We start from the raw sequence: 20,468 nt of genomic DNA, 5'->3' as shown, positions 1-20,468 counted from the left end.
AAAAATCAATGTACATACCTTAATTTAAAAATACTTTATTGCAAAAAAAAAAACTTAATCATCACCTGAGCTTTCAGCAAGTAATACCCTTTTCGCTGATGGAGAGTTGCTTCAGTGTTGATGGCTGCTGATCAATCAGGGTGGTGATTGCTGAAGGTTGGCACGGCTGTGGCAACTTCTTCAAATAAGATAATAATGAAGTTTGCCACATCAAATGATTCTTCCTTTCATCAGTGATTTCTCAGTAGCACACTAACGCTGTTTGATAGCATTTTACCCACACTAGAACTTCTTTCAAAACTGGAGTCAATCCTCTCCAACCCTGCCACTGCTTTCTCAACTAAATTTATATCATATTCTAATCTCTTATTGTCATTTCAACAATCTTCACAGCATCTTTACCAGGAGTAGAAGCATCTCAAGCAACTCTTCATCCTCATGAGACTGCAGGAGTTCAGTCCCATCTTCAGGCTCCACTTCTCATTCTAGTGCTTTTGCTCTTTCCACCACATCTCCAGTGACTGCCTCCAAGAAGTCTTGAGTCCCTCAAAGTTCTCCATCAGGGAGGAAAACAACTTTTTCCAAACTCTTGGTAATGCTGATATTTGAACCCCTTCCCATCATAAATGTTCTTATTGGGATCTAAAAAGGGGAATCCTATCCAGAAAGTTTTCAATTTACCTTGCCCAGATCCATCAGAAGAATCACTGTGTATGACAGGTAAAGCTTTATGAAATTTATTTCTTAAATAAGACTTGAGAGTCAAAATGATTCCTTGACCCATGAGCTCCAGAATTGATGTTATGTTAGCAGGCAAGAAAATACTTACCTCATTGCATACTTCCATCAGAGCTCTTGAGTGACAAGGTACATTGTCAACGAGCAGCAATATTTTATAAGAAACCTTTTTTTTCTAAGCAGGAGGTCTCAACAGTAGTCTTAAAATATTCAGTAAACCACGTTGTAAGAAAATTTGCTCTCATCAAGGCTTTGTTTTTCCATTTCTAGAGCACAGGCAGAGTAGATTTAGCATAATTCTTCAGGATCCTAGGACTTAGAGAATGGAAAATGAGCAATGGCTTCAACTTGAAGTCACCAGCTCCATTAGCCCCCACCTAAGAAGAAAGTCCACTTGTTCTTTGAAGCTTTGAAACCAGGCACTAACTCCCCTTCTCTACCTATAAAAGTCGTAGGAGGCATCTTCTTCCAATAGAAAACTGTTTTGTCTACACTGGAAATCTGTTGTTCGGTGTAGCCACCTTCATTAATTAACTAGACCTTCCGGATCACTTGTTACAGTTTCTACATCCACACTTGCTGCTTCCACCTTACTCTGTCGGCTTCCTTCTTTAAACCTCGTGAACCACTCTCTGCCAGCTTCAGACTTTTCTCTCGCAGCTTCCTCACCTCTCTCCGCCTTCATGGAACTGAAGAGAGGCAGGGCCTGGCTCTGAATTAGGCTCTGGTTTCAGGGACTGTTGTCGCTGGTTGGATCTTCTAACCAAACCACTAAAACTTTTCCCACTTCAGCAACAAGATTGTTTCACATTTTTTTATCACTCATGTGTTCACTGGAATAACACTTTTCATTTACTTCCAGAACCATTCCTCTAGGAGTGCCTGGGTGGCTCAGTTGGTTAAGCATCTGCCTTCGTCTCGGGTCATGATCTCAAGGTCCTGGGATTAAGCCCTGTGTGGAGCCCTGTGTCGGGGGGGGGGGGGGGGGGGTCCCAGCTCAGTGGGGAGTCTGCTTGTCCCTCTCTCTTAGCATGCTCATGCCCTCTGTCTCTCTCAAATAAGTAAAATCTTAAAGAAAGAAAGGAAGGAAGGAAAGAAAGGAAAGGAAAAGAAAAGAACAGAACACTTGGGTGGCTCAGTTGGTTAAGCCTCTGCCTTCAGCTCAGGTCATGATCCCAGGATTCTGTAATCGAGTCCCACATCCGGTTCCTTGCTCAGCAAGGAGCCTGCTTCTCTCTCTGCCTCTGCCTGCTACTCTGCCTGCTTGTGCTCTCTCTCTCTCTGATAAATAAAGAAATAAAACCTTTAAAAAAGAGAGAAAAGGAAAGGAAAGAAAAGAAAAAGAATCATTTCTCTGCATTCACTGGGCTATTTGGTGCAAGGGGTCCATCCTTCTGCCTATTGGCTTTCGACATTCCTTTCTCATTAAGCATATCATTTCTAGCTTTCTTTTTTTTTTAAATATCTTATTTATTTGACAGAGAGAAAGAGTGATCACGAAGAGGCAGAGAAGTAGGCAGAGCGGTGGGGGGAGCAGGCCCCCTGCAGAGCAGAGAGCCTGATGTAGGGCTTGATCCCAGGACCCTGAGATCATGACCTAATCCCAAGGCAGAATCTTAACCTACTGAACCACCCAGGCACCCCTCATTTCTAGCTTTTAATTTCAAGTGAGAGATGTGGGACTCTTCCTTTGAGGTGAACACTTAGAGGCCACTGTAGGATTATTAATTAGCCTAATTTCAATACTGTTATGTTTCAGGGAATACAGGGAGGATCAAGGAGAGGGAGACTGATGGGGAATGGCCCATCAGTGAAGCAGTCAGAACACATGCTTTTATCAATTAAGTGTACTTGCTGTCTTATATGGGCAAAGATCATGATACCCAAAACAATTACAGTAGTATTAGCAAAGAACACAGATGACCATAACAAATATCATAATAATGAAAAGGTTTGAAATATTACAGTTATCAAATGTGACACAGAGACACGAAGTAAGCAGAGATTGTTGGAAAAATGGCAGTAACAGGCTTGCTTAATATAAGATTGTGACAAACCGTCAATTTATAAAAACCCATTATCTATAAAGCACAATAAAGTGAAGCATAATAAAATGAGATATGTCGGTACTAACTGCCAAAATCATGCCAGCATGGAGAATGTTGGTGGGCAGAGGCTTCTAAAGAGAAGGGAAGGGTGCCTGGATGGCTCAGGCAGTTAAGCATCTGACTCTTGGTTTCAGCTCAGGTCATGATCTCAGAGTCATGAGATGGAGCCCCGGTATCAGGCAGGTGCCTGCTGGCATTTCTTGCCTTCCTGGGCTCATGGTCACATCACTCCAATCTCTGCCTCTATCTGTACATTTCTCTGTGCACAGCACACATGGTCCCTGTGAGATTCTTTCCCTTTCCTTCCCCGTCTGCCCCTCCCTGAGAATGTGCACACATGTGTGCATGTATGTAGCAGGTTGTATGGGGTCCCCCCAAAAGTATGTGCATCCTAATTCCCAGAAGCCGTGAAAATGTTATTTGGAAAAGGAGTCTTTGCAGATATAATTAAGGATCTTGAGATGAGGAGATCATCCTGGATTATCTGGGTGGGCTCTAAATCCAATGACAAATGCTCAGATAAGAAAAGGGAAAGGGATATTTTACATACACACACACACACACACAGAAGTGAGCAAGGTAAAGATGGAGGCAGAGACTAGAGTGAAGAGACCACAAGCCCAAGGAAGGCAAGAAATGCCAACAGGCACCTGAAGCTGGAAATAGCAAGGAAGGATCCCCCTCGAGAGACTCCAGAGAGAGCGCAGTCCTGACAACAACTGATTTCAGACTCCTGACCTCCAGAACTGGGAGAGAATAAATTCCTGTTGTTTTAAGCCACTCAGTGGGTGGTAATTCATATGGCAGTCCTAGGAAACTAATACATCAGCACATGGTGCAGGTATAACTTTTCCCCATTTAAAATATCAAAAAACAAACTCAAAGGCAAGTTGCATAGATAGTTAAGAACTGGGTTTCAAGGACAGGTCTGAATGGCAGCAATCTGGAAGAAGCCATGGCTGAAAGTCATAGAGGAGAGGGAGGGGCCAAAAAAAAAAAAGCGCGCGCGCACAAGAGAGAGAGAAATCCTTAATGTAAAAAGTAATGAGCGAGTAAGAAAGGAGGGATAAGCCAAATCTCAACCAGTGAAAAGAGAAGGAGGAAATCCGAAGGGGCACTAAAGGCTACAGGAGAGAAAACCATTTCCCATATTAGCTACAGAACATATACTGAAATAAATGATGTGGAAAAAAAGCAAAATACCACTTATATATGCCCCTGGATATTACTACAGACATCTGAATCTGGTATCTCTGAATCTATCAGATCTCACAATAATCTTCTAAGTATCGGCTGCAGATGCCTTAAAGGTTTTCTTCAACCCACATCTAGCCCTTGTTCAACTAATTCTCAGAAATGACTCACCCAAGATGGTAAAGCTAAACATATTATCTCTGGTAATAATGTTGTAAACCCCAGGATCAGGCCAGACTATATATGAAATATTGCTCATGTTTTGCCTAGGACCAAAGTACTGCTTGGGTTGAAAACAACATACTTTCACTTTATGTCAAAGTACTATTTAAGCAGAGTATCTTATCACACTGACAGTAATTCAAAGCCAGGTATGGGCTCAAGGAAATCTGTAGTGCAAATAATTACCAGCCTAGAATAACAACCTCCCCATCTTTCAAGTGAGTCATGGGCTGACTAATGAATTAAGAGAATGAAAGAACTCTGCATTCAGAATCCCATTTTATCAAGGAATAATGAATTCCGTGACTATATACAGTATAGCTCTATTTTAGATCTTAGCCAACAGCTACAGCTTTGCTGACGTAGACACTAAAAATTAACAAGAAATTCTTTACAATTGGTGCTTTCACCATTTCCACTCTGCAGTTAAGCAGTTTTGTTATTTTGAGAGATTATTTGTGCTTGAATACTGATCACAATTAAATATTTTTAAATAAAATTGGACTTCCAACAGTCTTATTAAAGATGTTTAGGGTGGAGACATGTGTTTGTTGACAGTTATTTACTGAATGCCTACAGTCTGCCAAACAGCAGAAACTAAGGTCTCCAGGGGGTTCCTCAGTAAAAATCAAAATCCTGAAAAAGCATAAACTGCCTAAAACCACAGAAGTACCTTCAAAACAATCAGATCATCAGTTCAGGCTAGTTTACACTTAGCTAATAATTCTAAAAATAGACTCCGAACCTGAAAATATGATAACACTATCTAACACAAGATATTGATCTGCACTGTCATGTATTAGTTCACTATTATTCACTTAAAACAAACACATGCTTCTTTAAAGCAGGACAGAGGCTTCAAGAGTTAAGCATTACACCCCACCTTGTAGAAAAGCAAAATTTGGAGAAAATGAGGGAATTGAGGAAGAAGAATGTAGGCAATTAAACAGACTTTTTTAAAAGCCAATCAGTAAGGAAATTTACTTAATGAAATTACATACTAAAGATCAAACCATAAGTAATCACACCCAGAAAACATTACAGAATTGTTGAAATTTAATGATTTCAGAGTACATACAGTAAATGTGAAATGAATCTCTATCCTCTTAAGAATTCTATCATGAGAAAAAAAAAAGTGGAAGTGGTATTTGAACTACATGTTTTACGATCATCCCCGATTTCCTTGTGTTTTCACAATTAAAATATCTTTTGAAATTTCAAATTTATTTTATGAAAGGAAAATGACTCTAATGACAGGAGAGATGAATGCACTGTGGGAAATGAGTGTCAAAGATTTCTAAAGCTAGGGGAGCCTGGGTGGCCCAGTCAGTTGAGCCTCGGACTCTTGATTTTGGGTGCAGTCATGATCTCAGGGTCATGAGATCCATGGGCTGGTGCAGAGTGTCCTTGAGACTTTCTTTCCCTTTCCCTCCCTCTGCCCCTCCCCCACTGTGCACACGTGCACATTCATGCACACGCACATGCGTGCGCGCGCGGTCTCTCTCAAACAAATAAAATTTTTTAAAAAGATTTCCAAAGCCAGAGCACATTTTTAAATCAATATACAAGGCACCTTATAATTCCCTGCCTTAAGTCCCTCGATTCAAATAAAAATAAAGTCCAATTTCTCTTCCCCTAAGTCAAACTGGAAATTGCATAAGTCATAATTTCTGAGCTATTAACTTAATTATTAGGAAGGTAATATATGTAAAATGGTTTCGGTAAAGGCACATTAACACTAGCAAGCCTCAAAATCTAAAAAGGAAACAAGACATAATATTTCAATCTAGATGACAGGTTACAGTAACAAATCTCATATACCTACTCACCTGTAACAATATTACAAAGGGACTTTCATAGCCAGATGCTATATGAATTTTTTATGCTTATTTTTTTAAGATTTCATTTATTTATTTGTCAGAGAATACGCACAAGCAGGGGAAGCTACAGGCAGAGGGAGAAGCAGACTCCCCACTTAGCAGGGAGCCCAGTGTGCAACTCTATCCCAGGACCCTGAGAGCCTGACCTGAGCCAAAGGCAGATGCTGAGCCACCCAGGTGCCCCATGAAATGTTTTTAAATCATTGGCTAACATGCAGGGCTATATGCTTAATCACTTTTTAATCTTATCAAGTAAATCACAATGTAACTTTCTAATAATTAGAAACAGTAACAAATTTCTGATCAACTTATAACTCAATCATATAGTCACTGCAGACCCACAAAGAAACACAGGATCTTGGTTATCTTAAAGGATGTGCTTGTCCATCCTGTCCATTTCTGTTCTGGAGGAAAAAAATTTTTCACCATGATTGCCATCTCTAGCTCCAGTAAAACATGATGACGTTAATCTGGTTTTTTAAAAATTTTTCACCATGATTGCCATCTCTAGCTCCAGTAAAACATGATGACGTTAATCTGGTTTTTTAAAAAGTAAGTTTACTTCTGTGAAAGAGCAAATGATATAAGATGATTAATTTCAAAAAATAAACCTATCTACCACTTGACTTTTTTTAACCTATCAGTTGGGGTATTTGTCAGAAATAAAGTTCCCAGGGTCCAGAATTACCTAGGATGTGTATTAAAAATGAACCAAAATCAGAATTAGCACATCTGGTAATAAAAACCTAAGAAATAAACTTATGTATGCAAACCACCTTAAGTAAGGCTTAAGCACATTCATGTTCGAAAAACACTGCTTGTAGTAATTCTTTAAACACAACAAGCAAAAAAGTAGAATCTTCTTTTTATATTAGTTTAACTTATATTAAATAAATCCTCTATACAGCTTTCTAATTTATGCACAGTTTATTCAGACACAGCAGAATCTATGTTTACCTCCTATTATAATGGTATCACACAATGATTTGGTGGAGCCAAAGACTTTTACTAACTCGAGTAATTAATCCTGAAAACAAAGATGAAAGCAAAAAGCCATATTTATTATGCCTCTGGAGAAAAAAAAAGTTAATTATAAATTTCAGATTTAAAATTACTAAGTATGTTTTCCTAAACATTTTGCTGTGCCACGTAGCCAAAAATATAACTGCTGATGAACATCCTTTAAGCTAGCTTTCCTATTTTAACTGAGGAGGGTTCTTGCTGTCGCTTTAGACCAAACTTTGCCAAGTTGTGGTATGACCAAAAACAAGTACACCCACGAACCATAACAAATCAGGTTGGCCCAATGCATGATTCACGTACTAGAGAAAAATAAAATTGAGGTATTCCCTGAAATTCTCCAGTGAATCCAAGACACGAAGTAAAAATATCTAGTACTAACTGGAGTAAACTCTTAATTTTGCAAAGGAATGTTAATGGCATTGTAGGTGCCTACTTTCAACCTTGAATCGGCCTGATCTTCCACTCAAACCACATTACCTGTGTAATAGTATACTCTTTGCTGTTCTGACAAAAGGCAGAAATGGGAAGAAACGGTCCTTAAAATACTGAATTACCATGTCCTCCAGAAATTAAAAAGAAGAAAAACAGATTCAGAGGGAATAGGGATGACAGAGATGCCAGGGGCAGGCAGCTCTGATTAAACGGGAACACTGTGGTCTGAGGCAGTGGTAACAACAGCCAGTTTGGTCTCAGGCAGCCAGGAAAGTTGATCAGAAGGGGACCACTGCAAACGCAGACATCAATGCTCTTCGGAACTCCCAAACACAAATCCCCGCCATGCACCTCTTTCCACTGTCACTGCAGCCTCCCCCCACCACCTTCACACTTACTGAGGTTAGGACAAACATGAAACAGCAGGCTTGAAAGGGAAAGGGAGTCACAAAAGGCAGTGTGGGTGGGGGTGTGGGAGACAGGTGGAAGAGCAGGTCTGCCCTGAGGCTGGGTGAGCAAGGGTGCTGCAGAGTTTAACACAGCAGCACTGCGTTTAAGAGGCTATTAGAAGTCTATCCAGTCTCCCAAGTAGAGCACCTTCACCAGCTTTAACAGGTGGTCATCTACCCCTGGCTTGATAAGGCACCTAGGAAGCCTTATTTTATTATTTGTATCTCAGTCAGGATGATTTGATTTCTTAAAATCTGACTCTTTGTAACTATCCTCACTGTTACCTGATGCTATTCAAAAAAAAAAAAAAGTTCACCTCTCTTCGATATGGTGTTCCTTTAACCTAAAGAACACAGAGCTCATATTTCCCCCAAATCATTTCCCAGGGCAACAATCAATGACCAGACCCTTCACCTCCTGCACAGTGGAAGAGTCAGCTATCCCAAGGTGTACATTTCAGCTCTTCCAAAAAACTATATACCTCAGGTCTTCCAACAATGACATGTGAGACTCTGGGCACATGACAATCTTTGAGAGGCTGTCTTGCCTTCTCTTTCTTTAAAACAAGGCTTTTATTCCATAAGCATGGGGTTTGGGGTGTGGCAGGGACAGCTCTATGAAGCTCCATCTCGAATCTTTCTCCTGGTTCTTCTTTTGCACCAAGCTTTGGCTCCAGACACCATGGCCTCTGTGTCCAAGGTTCCCATGGCGTGGAGCCCTTGAACACAGGCTCAAACCTAGAGCACTGGTGGGGAGACTGGAAGCCACTGCTCTGACTACCAAAGCCTAAGGCCTACAAAGTCAAGTGCCCTGATAAGCTCTGCAGTACACTCTTTAATAAAAGCCCGACAGCACGGTGGGTTAGGAAATTATCCACCTTGTAGAACATTGCCTCAAGAGAAAAACCCATTCCATTCCCAACTAAATTCCAACTGGTATTTGGAATACCTATGACACGTACCGTATGGAGACTACAAACCTAGATTAGGAGTTTCTCCTTTAGAAGTATCCACAGACCTGGCTATTCTTACTTCTCACAGACATTAAAAGGAAGTCCGATAAGCACTGCTGCAGAATACATGTGTCATTTATCTCATTCCACCATGCTGTTCAATAGACCTCAAATGTATTCACGAAAGAAAAACACGAAGAATAGTATTTAGCATTGTCAGATTTCAGTGTATCAATCTTCCCTCCAAAAATACTGCATTTCCCACAAGTCCAAAGGATTTAGATTCATTTATACTGAAACAATATAACAAGTTACAAATGCTGCTCAAGAATAGCAATCCCACTGGGCTGGGAAGTCTCTAAGAACACTTCCCATTTCCTGAACGTAGACTGAGTGACTCTCTTCTAAAAAAAATATGGCAGGGGCACCTGGGTGACGCAGTAAGTAAAGTGTCTGCCTTCAGCTCAGGTCATGATCTCACGTTCCTGGGACCAAGTCCCAATTGGGCTCCCTGCTCAGCACAGTCTGCGGCTCCCTCTTCCTCTACCCCTCACCCCTGCTCATGCTCTCTCTCGCTCGCTCACTCTACTACTTTCTCTCTAAAATAAAGAAATATAATCTTTAAAAAAAAAAAAAAGAAAAGAAAAGAAAATATGGTGAAAGTGATGGGGTCATGAGCTGCCCTATGGAGAGGCCCATGTGGCAAGAAGTGAGGAAGGCCTCCAACAAACAGCCTGCAAAGAACTGAGGTCGCTGGTCCAACAGCCCTCAGGAACTGAGTTCTGCCCAAATCCACATGGGTGGACCACAAGGCTGATCAACACTCAACACTCGGCAGCCTCATGAGAGACCTTGAACCACAGGCATGCAGCCAAACCAGGTCCAGATTCTCAGCCCATTGCATCTATGAGATAATCATACATTTGTTCTTTTAAAGCCCTACATTTGGGGGTAATTCACAAAGTTATAGATAATTAACATACAGACCAATCCAATTTTCTCTACGGATTCCTAATTCCAGCCCGTCCCTCCATATTCTCCCAAGGTATCTAATATGTAACAACCCAATGGTATTGATGAGTAAGCCAGTAAGAGGACAAAGGAGCTGCCATACCAAGAAAAGTGATTTAATCAGAAACATTCAGCCACTCAACAACTCTTCACTAAGCCTCTAGTGTGGTCTGAGGCAGAAACCAAATCTCTTTAACTTGGGTTAGAAAACAGTTCACTCTATACTAAGATTTGGTCAAATAAACTGAGTGCCTCACTCTCAACAAATAGCTCAGATACCTACCCAACCAAGAATGAACCTTCTTCTCCATATTCATCTCATTTTTGCTAATACAAACATCTTTATGTCCTCTTCTTCCATCTCCAAAATTAATGTAACTATACACTTGATCCTACTCTCTCTACCTGCTCTCCCTGATTGCAATCTTGTTCCCTTTAATCCATTCATACCAGTAATGCCTAAATATTTCTGAAATGAAAATCTGATCGTGTCACTGTCCTAGTCAAAATTCAAGTTCAATGGTTTGAAACTGTCCTTGGGCTAACATCAAGTTCTCACACCCAGTTTACAAGGATCACGATTAGACCCATATTTATCTCTCTAGCTTCAGCCCACACTCTCCTCTGCACTCTATGCTTTAGTCCCTATGTTTCTTTGCTGTTGTTGTTGTTGTTGTTGTTTTAACTTTCCACTTCTTCACCTCTTAGCCTTCGAATCTTCCATTCCTGCATGAAATATTTTTCTCCTAAGCCCATCTTTTCACTACCTAACTTAAGCTTCTGGCCTCAGCTGCACCTTCATCTTCTCCATAATGCCTAAACCAGCTCAGGGCCATCCCATAACCCGCGCCTCCCTAGCAAACGGTATTTCACTTTACTCTAGAATAGTTATTCTTCAGTTGTGAGGATTTCTCACTGGCTATAGGATCTATGAAGACAGGGACCATGTAGATCCTGTTCAATGCTGAACCATAGCACTTTCTGCAAACATTCGCTGTATGAAAAACTAAAGGAATGAGTCTTCCTAGATCACATGTCATAATCTGTTCCCTTTCTCAAATCTTCAAACCCTGTCCTCAGTCCTTAAACCTTTCTATAAAGTTCTTAGAATCTCAGGTCTTCCCATCTTGGAAGACTCCTTAGATCCTGCTTCCCCCTACTTTACCCTAACTAAGGCACTTTCCTGGGACCTCTGATTTACTACCCAACTCAAGGCTATCTGACAAATCAAAATAAAAATTGTTCCTGAAGCAGCTGTCATGGACCTCCTACTTATCAAACTGGTAATTCTTCTTACAAGCATTAAGCACCATTTCTTTTCTTATTTTTGTTTTAAGATTTTATTTCTTTATTTGTTTGACAGAGAGAGAGAGAGACAGACAGCAAGAGAGGGAACAGAAGCTGGGAAGAAAGAGGGAGAAGGAGAAGCAAGGTTTCCCACTGAGCAGGGAGCCTGATGCAGGGCTCAATCCCAGGACCCTGGGATCATGACCTGAGCTGAAGGCAGTCTTTCAACCAACTGAGCCACCCAGTCACCCTGCATTAACCCATTTCAACACCTGTCTTGCTAATGATCATTTTTCATTCATTCATTTATTCATTCATTCATTAACAAAACCTCACTTTGCTCATATGATCTCTCTTTCCCTTCATTTTCCTGTTCCTATTTCTCCACTTACCCTAAGCTGTTAGACTGCATCCACGGCTGCCTTCTTTTCAGCTTCCGTAAGTTCTCCTTGAGTGGCCACCCAAAACTTTCCATGTATCAACCACAATGACTGCCTATTTGGGACTGGGGAATGAAAAGGGGAACAGAGTCTCACGGGAAACTTTTCAAAGTACACTTGGGCCTCCTCTATATTTTGATTTAACCTCTATCATCCCACGTTTAAGAGTAACTGACTCAGTGAGTCACTTCTGCTTGTAGGAGTGGAAAATAAATAAAAAATAAAACTCAGATATGTTGGGAGAGAAGTAAGTACCATTCATCTACCTGCTGAAGACAGCCAAATCTCTCTCCTGTCAAACATTTCTCCTGGGCTCCAAGTCCTTATGTCCATCTTCTTACTACTGAGAAGTTCCTCCTGGGCATCCCACTGGTGTCCTAACTCAGTTTCTCTAAAACCAAAACAGCTCCCTCCAAGGACATGCCTTTCTCTATTCCCTATGACCAGCTACCAGGTTGTCGAAGCTAGAATACAAACAATGTCTTAAAGCTTCTCCCTTTCATTCAATGTCACTACTCCCATCCTCTCAACTCTGCCCAGACCCAACTATGACCTTGATCATGTTCTAATCTTCTGAGCTACCAAAAAAAAAAATTCCTACCTGGTCTCCCTGCCACTAGTTGTGCCCTCTATCACTGGGCTCCATGCTAAGAGAAATGCTGTAGAACAAAGGATTGCATCATTCCCCTTTCCAAAACTTCTGATCTTTCCTGCTACTCCCAGGGCAAAAATTTGAGCATTGGATAAGTGGACCAGCAAAGGAAGGCCCAGAGGAAAGAAACCGCTGACACCAGAGCCCAAATCCAAAGAACCCTTGAAAGGAGCCATGTAGGTCAGAGAACTTGGGTGAGGAAAAAACCAAGGGACCTTTGATACACAAAGCAAACTGTAACAGCTCACAACACAACCAGGTTTACCCAGCCAGGGCCAAGAGGCCAAAGGGCTAAGAAAGCTGCAGGGCAACTTGCCACCTTCTGAGCTAGCCAAGAGAGAGCCAGGGAAAATGTGAGGGGTCTCTCAGCAAGGACCTAACAAAGTTACCCTCTCCCCTAATACCTACTCGTACACACACACCCACAGGTCCTGACTGCCCATGAACTACACTAGTACCAGCAGAGTGCAATCCGCCTAGAGGCCCAAATTGCCAGGTAATTCCTTAAAGGGCCCACAGGAATCCAGACCAAAGTGCCCCAACCAGATTCCACCTCTATTCAAAGAATAAAACCGCCTGTCAGCACATCTAGGAAAGGTCAAAACCTCTGGTGAATCACATAGACAGTGAAACCCCACTCCCAATGGAGTCGTGCAACCTTCTCCACAAGACTACCCCATTGATTATAGGCACATCAACTTTTTTCTTAATCACAGACAGCTTTGATAAACCTATATGAGTCAAAACCAGCTTCTCTCTGCCCGAATTTTAGGGACCTCAACATCAAAACACTAGGCGGGGCAGGGGAGTCCCAAGAATTATTCTCAATGTGGCTGATCTGCCAGCCCATACCCTAAGTGGTAGCCAGATGGAAATACTCCTATTTTCTGTAAGTATCTTTGGCCATCCTGCCCCATTGCTTAGTCCAGTTAAATCTTATCCATCCTCAGTAGCTTGTTCCAACCACCAGCTCCCTCTGGAAATCCTTAACCTTAAAGTCCACAATGCAGGCTTTCCAATGACTGGCAGCTCTTTCCTGGTGCTCGTCCCATTGTAGCATGAAGGAAGTAACTGTGTCTTAGTCATCTATCTTCTGTGCCTCAGACAATGTCTAGCCTATCTGAGATACTCCACTTGTGTTGGATGAATGAACTCCAAAGTCATAAGTTCATCTTCTCCTACAATGCAACAGCAGGAAAATACAAGTATGCTGTGTTGGAAGCTGCACTGGAAACTAAACACTAAATGGGATTCTACTCTCAATCCAGCCAGGTCAAGAACTTGGGGGAAAATGCACTCATCTCTTTGCAATCGCATACAGAGGCGAAAGAGAACGAGAAATAACTAATGGCTCCTGACTCTACCAGATGGGTTAGGGAAAAGATCTGTCTTCCTGTGGGGGATGGTGTCTACAGACCAGTTTCCCTTGTTACTAAAGTTCATAACATACAGGTTATCCGTGCGTTTCCTGCATGAATCAGAAACTTCAAGAAAAATGTTTCCAATTACTCTTAAAATAATGAGCTTGGAGTCTGATGGGACTCAGAGTAACACCTAAATAGCCAATGAATTGTTCAACATGAGAAAACACTGGAAACTAAACAGACTATGCTGTCTACAACTGTGTGGTACTATCTGCTCAGAGGGAAGAGAGAGAGGGAGGGAGGAACACAAGTGAAGAAGGCTGAGAAAAAGGAACTAAAAATAAGAAAAGGACTGCCTGGGGAAGGTGCAAGACAAAAACAGGTCTCTGGACAGAAAATGTAGGAAAATAAAATTAATGTCTACACAACAGGTTGATGTGGACAGGAATAATACGGACTTTTTAACAGAACACTTTTGAAACATTTACTTAGAATCAATAAAAAGTGCTCTCTTACACCACATGTGTTTTCATCATAAGAAAGTTTCGCCCTAAGATGTAATTCAGACTAAAATATGAATTATTTCAAGAAGCTTCTCTGTACATCTAATGTAAATTAGTTATAAGAACCTAGTTTGGGGGTATATCTCATTAAGAAGAAGTCTGGAATGAAACAGGAAGTGTACATGAAGCATTTTTGTAGCACACCAACGTACTATGGTTATCCTGAAAATCAACTTGTGCACTGATTTTGCATTGTGAGCTGAACTAGCCACATTTTTCATGAACTATCACTTTTACTTTAAAGAACTGACAAGCTTGGTTATTTAAACTCCTGTATTTGACCTACATTTTCCCAAAAATGAACAAAGTGAGCCTGGCACTTAAAAAAAAAAAAACCCTGACAGTATTTGTTGCCAATGATATAATTTGAGCTTTCAAGCAAACATGATTTTTGGAAAACTGCTTCCCAATAAAAGAGAAATAAGGAGACTTTTTTTTCTGCTAAGTAATACTGGGTTTGGGAAATAGATATAGCTTAACAAATTGATAGCACTTTATAAGTTTTGGGTTTCATTCTCCTTACTGGCTTCAGTCAATTTTTTTAAGTTCTAAATTTAAGACCCACAAAAACAGAAGCTTAAACTGTGTCAACCTAATTGTCTATAAGAAAACTGCCAAATTTTATGATATATAAGTGATTACTCCATGGCAAACGTTAAACTCACACATAACTGAGAAAAAAGTATTAGTATTACACATTAATTGAATTTTAAGATTCTACAGATAATATATCAATGAACCAAGAAAAAAAAAGGATGACTATCAAGTAACAGAATTCTGATCTCCTTTGGTTAACATTTTGAGTATCATAACTTCAACAAGTTATTCAAAATACCAAGAAAGTAAAAACATTGTTGTCTAAGTGCAAAAAACCTTTTTCTGCAAAACCTCTCAAAGTTAATGTCTGAGTAACCAACATCATTCAAAGATTTCCAGCCTTTAAAGAGCTACATGACAAAGTAAAAATGGCTGTAAAAGGAAGAGTTAATTTCTAAGACTGTCAAAATGGCAGAGGACTTTAAGAAAAGCCAGCCAAATAATTTGGCTATCTACTCTAAAGTCCACTGAACACCACTGTCATTTCTACTACAGGCTTCCAGGGGTTTTTATTTAGCCTAAAGAAAAAACTGCTTTAAAAGAAAATAATATCTTAAAATATTCACACTTGTTAAAACTTTAACCTCAAATTTCTATTTTGGAATACATCAAGGTTTCAACAATTTATGTCTTCTCACGCATCATTATCTTAATTTACACATCTTACTTGAATTCAAAAATTTAATCAAGAAAAAGTCACATAGTAATTCTGTTCTAGGAAATGCAACAGTCTTCATGAGGTCTGCATCTTCCTTCTCCCCTGCAATTCATTACAATACTCTATAATAATCACACAAGTCAATGCTCTGATACTAATGCCTTCTCAAAATTCTGCAGGTGTTTTCACTGTTTAAGAGACCATACATTTTTTACTTACCCAGGGAGAAAAGGCCCTGGGTCAAAAGACTACTAGTGTCTAAAAAGAAATAACAGGAGATACACACTATTACTGAGTGAACAATAAACTTATATTTTACACTAAATACATTAACATTAAATACATACTATAAATATTTAACATTAAACACATAATGGCCAGGAAAAACTCAGAAAGTTTTGGAGATACAATGTGTTTTAATATCCATACGAAGTTCTTATTTTTTACTCATTAGAATGCCACACTGGCACCTTTCAACCAAAGGAGACTGAGTACTTAGAATATTAAATGACCCAAACCAAATAGATTCTTCAAAAAGGTATTTGATCCAAAATATGATAAACAGGTTAAAATGTTAAACTACAAACGAACCTGTATAACTGTCACTTTAATCACTGTATTATCTCAGAAATCATCCTAACAGGTAGCAGAATCTACCTACCCTTGAAAAGCAGACTAAAGAATGGAGCATTGTTTTCACAAGAAAACTCATCGCCTAAAAATTCCTGAAGTGTGGCACAAATGTTCACTGACCCCATTCTAAAAAAGTGACCTAGAACACTAGAATACATACATTCTTGAACTCAATCACATCCCCTGGTGTTGGTTTCTCCTTCGTATTTTTAAACCAGTTATTACATCCAAGGGTGTTTGAATAAAACTAGGATTAAGCACCGAGTTTAAGCTTCAGGAGCTGGTATCACATGAATAAAGCTGTCACGAATACTCGAGAAAGCGACCAAGGCATCCGGCAAAATTACACCTAATTTTGCTACGTCCATTTAATGCAGTCTTTTAAGTTAGTTAAACCGGCACAAACGAAACTCACATACTAAAGCCATGCCCCGAGCAGTTTATCTGCCACGTCTGAAATAACATTTCAAACACAATGCTTTCTGCCAGTCCCCTGTTTATACACCTTCCAAACACGGTAAGTAACATCCTGCATTTCCTTCTGTGTGACCGTGGGAAGGGAGGGTGTGTCTCGGTGCTTACCGATGCCCGGAGCCACATAGACGAAGTAGAGGCAGGAGGAGGAGAGGGAGAAGAAGAAGATGAAGGCGAGGAGGGAGCGATTGGAGACCCGCATCATCCTCTTGAGCACAGACATCTTCCTCTTCCCGGCCAGCAGCTCAGGCTGCGCTCTCACGCCGGACTTGGGGGCACCATCCAGGCCCTAAACTTCCATGAATGTACCAAGAACCCCAAGACTGCAACGGGGTCCGCGCGGGGAGGACCAAGGGGAGAAGGGCCGGAGCGGGAAGGAGGGAAGGGGAGGGAGCGAACGGAATGAATGGGAGGCCGGAGAGTCGGGGGAGGGGAGGCGCGGGAGGAGAGGAGGAAGGGGTGGAGGAGGGAAAAGGGAGGCAAGGCGTGGGGCTGGGGGGGGGGGGGGGAGGCCAGGGTCGGCTGGACCTGCGGAGGCCCAGGAAGGGCAAGGACGCGCCTTTTATCCGCCCCGCGGCGGCGGGAGGAGGGGCTGCAGGTGGGGAGAGGCGCGGGCTGCGCGCCGCGGCGCCCCTGCGGAGAGGGGCAGCGAACTGCAGCACGCCCGGGCTCCCCGCGTCCGCTGGGGTCCGGGGCGCTCAGCCCCCGAGCACGGGAAGCGGCCCGCGCGGGCTCGGCAGGCCTGCGCCGCCGCCTCGTCCGGGCCGCGGCGTCTCGTGCCTGCGCGGGTCTAGCGTGGGCGCCGGGGCCGCAGTCGGCGCGCGCGACGCGCGGGGGCCCGCAGGGGCCCTGGGGGCCGAGGAGCTGAGCGCTCGCGGGCGCGCAGCCTCCTCCTCATGCCGCGCCGGGCCCCGGCGCCCCGCGGCGGCCGCGGGAGCGGAGCGCAGACGAGGGCGGCGTCCGGGCTAGCGGCGAGCGCGCTCCGACTCTGGCTCCTGCCACCGCCGGCTGCCCGCCCGGCCGCAAGGGCAGCAACCGCAGCAACATTACCGCCGCCGGCCTGGGGTGAGGCGACCCCGCCGGCGCCGCCCCCACTCCGCCCCCGGACACCAGACGTAGAGCGGCCAGGCGACTCGCGCTGCGGGCAGACCCGGGGAGCCCGAAGAGGAGGCCGGGCGCCGTCGGAGCCGCGTCTGGGTCGCTGAAGGGGGACGGGCCTGAAAGGGCGGGGGAGCCGCGGAAAACCGAGGACCGGCGCGTGCGCCCGGAGACCCCGCGGGGCTCCGCGCCTGTGCTCGAAACTGCAGGCGGCGCCGCCCGGGCACCCGAGAAAACCTGGAGGCCCCCACCCACCCGCTCCCCTCCCTTCGCCCCAAACACCGCGCCTCCTGATTGGCCAGCGCCGCACCGCGCCGAGCAACCTGCCCCCTCCCCTCGCGCGGCGACCTGGGCCGCTGCCGCCTCCTGCGTCACCGCCGCCCCCGCCAGCCCCGGGACCCCAGCGCCAGCGGCGCTGCACGGAGCTGAGGGATAGGTCTTGAGCCTCAGTACGCATCCCACCCCCCCACCCCCACCCCAGGGATCGTTAAAGAAGGATGATGTACCTTGAGGGAAATGGGTATCTCGAGGAGGGGACTTCAATGGTGTAATTTCCTCCCAAAATACACGCTCCGGGAACAAGATTTTTTTTTTTTTTTTCCGGTCCCGGATTAATGAAACCTTCCATCCCGCACTTCTTACAGAAACATACTGCTAGGATGTGTTCTGGATCTATGTATATCCCTTATAATGGGACTTGCCTTCTCATCTGGAGGTGAGCGCCGGTAGACTCTACAGTAGCTCTGTCCATTCAGGCGGGGCGGAAGACTTCTGTGCCGCCAATTGGCCGTTCAGTACTGCAGCACCAACCAGCTTCAATTGGCAAATTGTTTTAATTCCCTTCCTAGGCCGTGGTGTCCCCTTTGTTCAGAAAGGAGAGACCTTTGGTAAGTAAATAAATTAGCCTGGAGCCTTAGTTCAGCTATCTCAGTTTACCAACCTGTGTGTGAAGGGGTTTCCACTCACCATGTAAAGAAGTGGCTGGTTGCGCCTCCCCCCTCCCCGCCATTATTTGTTCAGCATTTCCAGAGGCAGTGTGTTGACCCATCACTTGATTGCCAGCGAATCTGGTACATTCTTAGCAAGCCTTGGATCGTCTCTTAAATAATACTGTGTTACTTGGAGCCTGAAACACCCGGATTTATACTTCACTAAGGCCTTTTATTAACCGTGAAATTCATGGCAAGCTAGGCAAGCCTCTCTCCGTGGCCCTCAAATGATGAGTGTGAGACCACCTTGCAAGGCTCTGGGGTTGAACGGGGTAACTGTAAAATGCCAAGTGCTATGGCTGGGACCTAAAGAGATTCCCTCATAGACCATTTGACAGTTGATTGATTGGAATCGCCAAGTTCAAATTCATTTTTTAATATTTTGGGTTTTTTGGATTTCTCTGGCTGATGGGATATTTAATGTGGAAGGAAATGACACTCTTCTGTAACATTTTTAGATGCTAAAGGGGAATGTGAAATACAAACAGAGCAATATTAAATGAAACTCACTTAAAAAAATACCTATGCAAAAGAAAGAGATCTATGAATGGTACAGAAGCAAAGACGTTCCCCTCTCAGACCCTACGGACTTTTCATCTCACTGTTCCCACAATTCAACCACCATGATGGCTTAGCAATGGCCAGGTCTCAGGCAAGGTTGACTTTTTATAAGGAAAGTTTATTATGTAACCAAGAGGGAAGTATTAACCTTGCAGAAATTGATTATTAATCTTACTGTAAGAAATCCAACTACTAGGTATAGATGTGCTTTGCTGGCATAGACGACTGCCATGGCTGTTCTCTCAAGTTCACCACAGTACTTGTTAAAACTAATTGGCTGCTAAGAGAGTAAATCATAAAAGGTCACATCGCAAGAAAAAAAATTGTAACTATGCACGGTGACAGATGGTAACCAGACTTATTGTGGTCATCATTTTGGAGAGTATATAAATATTGAATCATGCTGTATACCTGAAACTAATGTAAGATTATATGTCAACTCTACCTCAATAAAAAAAAAATCAATTATAGAAAAAAATTTTTCAAAAAAAAAAAAAAAGCCTGGTTTGTTCTAAAAAGGAAAAGACTGGTTGGCTCTTCCCTGGAGTAAAGCAGAGTACCAGAAAAGCAGCTTGGTTGGTACTTTTATCACCAGTCACAAAGAGAGGTAGCCAAGCTTCTGGAGCCAGGGAACCTGTGGTCGAATCTCAATCACTCTCTGATCAAGTGACCTCAAAGATACTCACACTACCTATTAATGTCATTGTAAGGATTAAATTAAATGAGCTAATGCCTCCAAAGAACTTGGGGGAGCCTGTTACCTAGTAACCACAACTCAAATATTGTTAATTTTTTAAAATCTCTCTTTTAGATCACACTCTGCCAACAGTAAAGGTGATGCTGGTCTCTTTCTGTTTAAAAACCAAATTTTCTACTGAGTCACCTATGAAGTCTCTATCTGTCTGAAGGATGCCACAGGGTCTCAGCTCATTTGTAAAGCCAAAGTCCATGAAAAACTCAGAGCTCAAGGAACACTAACCAAACCTTTCCAAGCCTAGATTATCAACTGATACTTCCTCAGGAGCCAGGTAAAGTCCACAGCAGAAAGTTTCATTTTAAAACATCAAAATTTAGTTTTATAATATCCATAAGACTTTAAGCTTATAATAATAAGATGAAACATACACTATTAAGATACAAGT

At 42.8% G+C, this 20,468-nt stretch overlaps 1 protein-coding gene across 3 annotated transcripts in view; it reads right to left on the bottom strand.

The window, feature by feature from the left end:
* The window catches only part of B4GALT6 (beta-1,4-galactosyltransferase 6), a 73,956-nt gene extending 55,924 nt beyond the window's left edge, over nucleotides 1-18,032 (bottom strand). Inside the window, exons 1-2 of one of the 3 annotated variants that reach the window (XM_059139554.1) lie at nucleotides 16,787-18,032; nucleotides 830-1,053 (exon numbers count right to left, since the gene is read on the bottom strand). Coding sequence is in view for 2 of the 3 variants with exons in the window: in XM_059139553.1 (XP_058995536.1) it covers nucleotides 16,787-16,901 (115 nt within the window). In the remaining variant the exon portion in view is untranslated. The remainder of the gene's footprint in view (nucleotides 1-829; nucleotides 1,054-16,786) is intronic. The other 2 variants (XM_059139553.1, XM_059139552.1) reach the window with 2 other exon arrangements.
* Nucleotides 18,033-20,468: the final 2,436 nt, after the last annotated feature.

The sequence above is a fragment of the Mustela lutreola genome, chromosome 11, assembly GCF_030435805.1.
Source record: "Mustela lutreola isolate mMusLut2 chromosome 11, mMusLut2.pri, whole genome shotgun sequence".
Classification (NCBI taxonomy): Eukaryota; Metazoa; Chordata; class Mammalia; order Carnivora; family Mustelidae; genus Mustela; species Mustela lutreola.
This window is presented reverse-complemented; position numbering and strand designations above follow the sequence as displayed.